This window comes from Daktulosphaira vitifoliae, unplaced genomic scaffold, assembly GCF_025091365.1.
Source record: "Daktulosphaira vitifoliae isolate Bord-2020 unplaced genomic scaffold, ASM2509136v1 Scaffold_1, whole genome shotgun sequence".
NCBI lineage: Eukaryota > Metazoa > Arthropoda > Insecta > Hemiptera > Phylloxeridae > Daktulosphaira > Daktulosphaira vitifoliae.
The window spans coordinates 44,111,892-44,118,806 of record NW_026099572.1 but is presented as its reverse complement, the minus strand read 5'-3'; the positions used below and the strand labels follow the sequence as shown (position 1 = coordinate 44,118,806).

Below are 6,915 nucleotides of genomic sequence, written 5' to 3'. Positions count from 1 at the left end.
TCCACCAATTTTTTAAAATTAAACACTATCTAAAGATTTGCATCGAAGCGTTTTTTTTTGATAGTGATTTTAATCACTGTCAGATATCATTATACTTGATCCATCTATACCACGTCACCACTGTGCCGCGACCCCCCTGTGCTGGGTTTTTATTTCATATTATGAAATAAATAAGTAAACTTAAATTACTACATTTTTGGTTGGTTTATCTCATTCTACGTTCTGTATGATCTTTTTTATTTAAAATTTTTTTTTGTATATATGTATAATATTCACAAGTATTTCAATTTATCATTATATATTTTTATTTACCATTACAACCGATTACAGTAGAGTATATAGATTACATATTAAATTTTTAAGAATCCAAAAAGCAGCATAAAGAACATCTAAATATAGTACTAAAAACACTTACTCAACATAGTATTAAAATCAACCTAGAGAAATGCAGCTTTGGACAAGAATCAATAACCTTTTTAGGACATCAAATTTCAAAAGACGGAACCATACCTGATCTAGATAAAGTTAAAAGTATAAGAGAATTGCCTATACCCAATCAAATAAAGAACCTACGACGATTCCTCGGTATAATAAATTTTTATAGACGTTTTATACCACAGCTCACACATCACCAACTACATCTGAATGAGCTGATTCCTGATAACAATAAAAACGATATGCATATCATAATTTGGACATCAGAAGCAAAAGAAGCATTTTACGCATGTATAGAATTATAGGAAAAATCAACATATTTAGCACACCCACATGAATCAGCCAAACTAACGCTTACTACAGATGCCAGTAATAGAGCAATCGGTAGAGTTGTATACCAAATAATTAATAATCAAACGCTTCCACTAGGCTTTCACAGACGTAAACTAACCACTGCTGAACAGCGATACTCGACCTATGATAGAGAACTTCTAGCTATATACGATAGTTGTAGACATTTCATTCACTTATTAGAAGGCAAAGATTTTACAATTTATACAGACCACAAACAAATAAGCAACATAAAATACATATAGCGCGAATGTTTTCGATCGCGCCCATAAAAGATTATTCTAGAATACTCAACTATAAAACGGCGCGACATCAGTCAATCAATCAATCAGTCTCATAAGTTAGTTCGCCACAAGTAGACAGTTAGTACACATTTTGCGTGCATATATTCTAAAAGTGTTTAAATAACAAACCGTCTATCATTTTTCTCTTTTTTACGTTAATCGGTGTTTTTATTTATTGTTTAATCATTACGTAAAACACCAAAATATTCATTGAATATTTTGATTGAATGTTGTTTATTATTATTCATTTTTAATTTTTTTCCATCTAAAAAAAGTTATTTCGACTGGCGGGGTTCGATTTTCCTACCCTAACCGTATATAACTGTTTTTTATACAATGCTGCCACCGTGCATTACAAGTATAAGTAGATAAAAAAGACTATTTAAACTAGTTTAATAATTCAAAGCAGCTTTTTTTCTTAACTTCGAGGAGGCAAAATAATCAAAATTTAAATTTATATATAATGTAAATTAGATTCATGCAACTTTATACAAATTGGTGGACTCATTACTACGTTAAACCCTTGTATAGTATTTTAAAATAAACAAAAAAAAAAAAATTTTAACTCAAAAATAGCATGTTTTTTNTATTTTAAAATAAACAAAAAAAAAAAAATTTTAACTCAAAAATGGCATGTTTTTTTAACTACGGCAGCCATTTGCACGTAGAGCATAAGTCGTCGGAACAAATTTTTTTTTCAATTTATAGTACATAACATAAGCTTTAATTATATTTATATTTAAAAGACGCTGTATTTCTGGAACATTTTCAAAAGTTAAGTTGAAAGAGTTGACTTTTGTAAAAAAAATTGCTCTTTTAAATTCCCTTCTGTGGGTAGGTAAAGGGTCAGAATTAAAAAAAAAAAGATATCAAATAAAAGGCAAATACCTTAGATTTCTATATAAAAAAATTATTTTAATTTTATAATTTTTGAAAAAATGATGCCAGTTTTAAGACAAAAAAAAATGTAAAAATTTACTGATTTTAAAAATTGTAATTTTTTTTTGGAGATCTGCCCTATTTATAGGGAAAAAGGAAATTTTTTTAATTTTTAAGGGCAATTTCTTCAAGTAGATATAATTTGTGATCTTTTGACTTATTGTTGGAAGAAATCGGTCTGGTGAGAGATTAGAAAAAGTGGCAACATACACACACACAAAAAAACACATCATATTAAATTTAATAACTTATCAGCTTTGTATCAAAGCTAAAAAATGTTTTTGAAAAAAAAGTGGAGTTAACAATGAAGCTTGGCTTCTGGATGTCTCTTTTAACATATTCAAATGGGTAATTTTTTTTTATTTTAAAATATTATTTTAAATTCTTAGTTAAAGACTACTTGATAGTACTTATTAATAAATAACGTGTTCCTTTATAGTTATAATGTTTTATCTCAATTCAAAGGATATATTAATGTTTTATTTTTATTACAGTTAAATAATATACAGATAAAATAACTTGTCTTTATATTATAGATAACTTTTTCTGATATCAATTTATGTTCGATGCAAATTTGAAAAGATATTAATTCTACTATGAAGTATTTTTTAGTTTTAATTTCATTTTTGAAAGTTTAGAAATTATTATAAAACATTTCATAATACATTCACATATCCACTTTAATCATTAAATTACCAGTAACTTATAAAATACTTTTTTTGTTTGTTTTTATTATCCACTTATTTATACTATTTTATATGAAAAAGGAAAGGCTACATATAATGTTTATATATTTAAAAGAAATAAATACAGTTTTAACCAATATTTTTAGAAATTACGCAAGAGGCCATTGTGGGTATCCGAATCAAAAAATATTCCATTAGTTACTGAAAATCAGTCTACAGCCGATGTAGGAGATTCTGATTCCGCACGATTTAACATTTTTCTAAAGCATGACTCATTAAGACTTTTAGATGCTCATCTTATTTTTGAACCTTTGTTATCTAGCTTAGGTGTTATGCCTCAACAAATGGTCAACTCAAATACAAGTAAATAATTTTTAATTTTCAAATTATATATATTTTTATTCTTTTATCAATTTTATAATTAAGGCAATAATAGTATGGCAGCTCTTAATTCTTGGGGCTCCAATTTATCACTTGTTGGTAGTCTAGAAACTATGCGAATAGATATTGTTGTGAGTGAATATGGTAAAATCTCTGAAACTGAAAAAAAATCAAAGACATTCAAACAAAAATCCAAACAAGGTGAAATAAATTAAATATTTTTTGGATCAAATATTTATAAAATAATTTTTTACTCATTTTTAAGAAACTCCGTGGTTAGATTTATTGCCTGAAGTGCCAGCTTTTATTTGTGATCGTGTCAGTATTGAATGTGATGTTCGGCGTTCAGCAGATATGACAGTCGTTGATGATATTTGCAGACAAAAACGTAATATGTTGTATTTATCCAGAGGTCAACTAAAAAAACATTCAAACACATCACTTAATATCTGTGTTTCTATTAGATACATATCTCAACAAGTAAGTTAAACAATGCTACTCTACATAAGAGTGTTTAATTCAGACTTTTTCAATTATCACATTTTCTGGTGAATTTTTTAGCTAGAATTTAGAGTTTAAAAACTTAAATGAATGAGTTTTTTTAACCTCTTTAGATACACCTCTGATAATTAAGTATAAAATAAAATCTTCAGAAAAATATTATTGAATTAATAAAAACAATATTTAAATTGAACTATATTTTTATATTTTTATCATTAAATGCAATAAACTTTATTATTATTAATATAAAAAGAAAAACTGATGTCTTTTTTACTAGGTTAATATGCCCTTGTTACGACTTTTGAATCAAATTACTAATATGTATCAAAATGTGAAAGATACACAATCAGAACTTCGTGAACAACAACCACCTATGTATGTTTCACGTTCAAGTGCCAAGCGTACCACATCACATTTTGGTAATATTTATGAAAATCTATATTGTTATTAGTTTTTATTTATATTTAGATTTAAAATTTTATCTTTTTCAAAGTTAACAATTCTTGCCCGTAATTATTGACCATTCCTCGGTACAATAGGTGTATAATAGTAAAATGTTTAAAATTTGAGATAAATGCTTATGATTTCTATTTTATTGTTTACATTTCTGGTTCTTGGATGTTAACAAATTTATCGGTGTCATATCAATATGAACTTTTTTTAAAAAGTATTAATTTTATTGATTATGTGCTTGTTAACTCACTAAATTTGTATTGTATGATTTTAAATTCAATTATCTGTAAAAAATGTTACAATTTAAGGTTTTTATACCTATTACAAATTTCAATTATTTAATAAAATATATTTTCTTAAGTATTGTTTAAATTTATAATACTTAAACTTTTTATCTTGATTTTTTAAATTAATTTTGTTTAGATCATTCAGAACCAGCACCTCTTTCAACGCCAACACTTGCTAAACGTATTATTCCACATTCAGCTAGTGATATTAAACCTGTTGTGTCACCTTCTCCATCAATACGTTCTAAACATCAAACTTTAGCACAAAAACTAAGATCAACTGGTAAAAGTGTTAAAGGTTACATAAATTTGAATGAAACTTCGGTAAAAAGTGAATGTGTTACTCCAAGTTTATCAGACTTTGATCGAATTCCGTCAATGAAGCCTATAGATGAAACTGACTCTAATATGGTTACATTGACACCTAGATGCTGGAAAACTGTTTATCACTTGTTAGAGTTATATGCAACTATGCCTGAAACAAAAACAGTGACACAGAAAATTTCTGGTTTTGATGTATCTGAAGGATACAAAGGTACACGAAAGTATGATTTACTATCTGATACTAAGTCATGTGATGATATTGATAAAGATTTATCATCTGGTACTCCAGCACTCCTTGTTTCACAAACTAATCCAAGTAATCATTAATTTAATATAAAAATTTTAATCATACGTTTATATATATATTTTTTCCTAGAACTTTCTAAAGAAGAACGTACACGACTAATTGTGTTTGTAGTTGTTCGTATTCATCGTACTAGGTTGTTAGCCACTTTGAGTGGTTTGAAATTAGAAGCAGAAATTACGAATTTACATACAAGTTCAACAATTCGTAAGAAGACACGTCCTCCAAGCTTAGAGTGCTCGCTTACTGGTCATATAGGTCGTACTATGATAGTACTTCTGGAAGGTGTCGCTCCTAATCAGCAAACAGTTGTTAAAGTTACTGTAGGAAAATCACAAACTTTATACTCAAGCATGAGTCGTCAAACAAAAGATCAAAACTCAGGTTTGTTAACAATTGGTGTTGTTAATATTGATATTCCACAACATCCAGTTGCTCTTCATGGTATGATGACTAGAGGTAGCAAACAACTCTCATCTACACTTCAGGTAATTATAGCAAATTTCAAAAATAATATTATTAATAAATTATAATAAAAATTCAGGAACTACGAGTTGCTCGTGCTTCTAGTCGAATGGGGCGTGCGCCAACTATTGATGAAGGTGATATGCAAAGTGTTGCAGGCCCTTTAAACACTAATTTTCAACAAAGCCCTTTGGTTCAAAAAGTATTAAAAGAAGAGCTTGAAAAATCACTTATTCCTGAACCTAACTTGCTACTTCAACCTCTTGTTATGCACTTTACAGCAGTTATTCAAGTAATTTTATATATTTAAAATGTTATACTAAACCACTTAACTTTGTATTCTTGTAGTGTTTAACTATTACTGTAGCTTTATTGCCATCTTTAAGAGCAGAGTACAAAATGGATCAAGTTACTAGTACTGGGTATACAGGAAATAAAGCAAAATTCATTGTTGATTTACCTCAACATACATTGTCATTCTCTACCAAACTTCAAGTACTTAATTAATTTATAACTTATAATTATTATTAAAATATTTTTTAAATGTTAAAGTTTTCACTTAATTATTATAAACAATGTATTAGGCAATAAATTTTAACAAAAAAAAAAAACATATTCAATAAGTATAGTGATACTAATAAATAAATTATTCAAATAAATTTTTTTTAATAGCTTAAGTATTTAACATATTTTATTTAGTTATGTCTAATTATTTGAAATTTATTGAAATACTTTAAATTATTAATTAATTATGCATATTCTTCAGCGTTAAACTATTTTATAGCACTGATGTCCTAGACAAATAATTATAATTAAAACATATTAAGACCTCAGCCATCAAAAATTATAATTTAGTAAACAATTTCCCTTTACATAGTAAATAATAATTAATCAAAATCTTAGGCTCAAATTTAAATTTAAGTCAAAATAAATTTAAATAAAAAAAAAATAATATTAACATTAGTATAAATAATTGACATCCAATGATATTCAAATACTAGATTAGTAGTAAAAAGAAAAACATTCATATATTAGTCTAATACTGGTGTAATTAAATGGGAATATAGATATCATATATACCCCATAACAAAAATAATTACATGCGGAAGATAACTTTTCTTATATATATTTCTCAGAACAAATATCTATTTAAGCCACTATAGTCAAAAATTTTAAATGAGTTGATATATTGTTGTGTGATATAGGTAACTGAAGCTAATTTGCCTTCTGAAGCCTGTTTGGAGTTACCAAAAGTACATGTTTCAGCTGAGTATATACTTGATGGTGGTTTGAAAACAGGAGAGAATCAATTTTCAGGAACTGGTAAAGGTTCAATTTTTTATAAATTAACTTCTAAATAAGTAACAATATATTCCTTTCTGTTATGTATCTATCAAATTTGCATAAGTAATATACCATAATATTCTTTTTATGGAAATAAATTATTTGGAAAATTAATGTATATTCTTTGTTTTGGCCCCTGGGATGTTTTTAACTGATTTGAA

At 26.8% G+C, this 6,915-nt stretch overlaps 2 protein-coding genes across 10 annotated transcripts in view; one reads left to right on the top strand and one right to left on the bottom strand.

Moving 5' to 3' along the window:
- LOC126901112 (uncharacterized) overlaps positions 1-6,915 on the bottom strand; it is a 53,998-nt gene that overhangs the window by 11,187 nt on the left and 35,896 nt on the right. The window lies entirely within an intron of this gene.
- The window catches only part of LOC126900973 (transmembrane protein KIAA1109 homolog), a 76,559-nt gene that overhangs the window by 61,849 nt on the left and 7,795 nt on the right, over positions 1-6,915 (top strand). Inside the window, exons 45-53 of one of the 9 annotated variants that reach the window (XM_050677080.1) lie at positions 2,842-3,058; positions 3,122-3,277; positions 3,342-3,556; positions 3,855-3,996; positions 4,454-4,957; positions 5,018-5,433; positions 5,490-5,702; positions 5,759-5,905; positions 6,616-6,739. The exons of 2 other annotated variants lie outside the window; for them this stretch is intronic. In XM_050677080.1, the coding sequence (XP_050533037.1) occupies positions 2,842-3,058; positions 3,122-3,277; positions 3,342-3,556; positions 3,855-3,996; positions 4,454-4,957; positions 5,018-5,433; positions 5,490-5,702; positions 5,759-5,905; positions 6,616-6,739 (2,134 nt within the window). The remainder of the gene's footprint in view (positions 1-2,841; positions 3,059-3,121; positions 3,278-3,341; positions 3,557-3,854; positions 3,997-4,453; positions 4,958-5,017; positions 5,434-5,489; positions 5,703-5,758; positions 5,906-6,615; positions 6,740-6,915) is intronic. 6 more of the 9 variants (XM_050677072.1, XM_050677104.1, XM_050677068.1 and 3 more) reach the window with 6 other exon arrangements.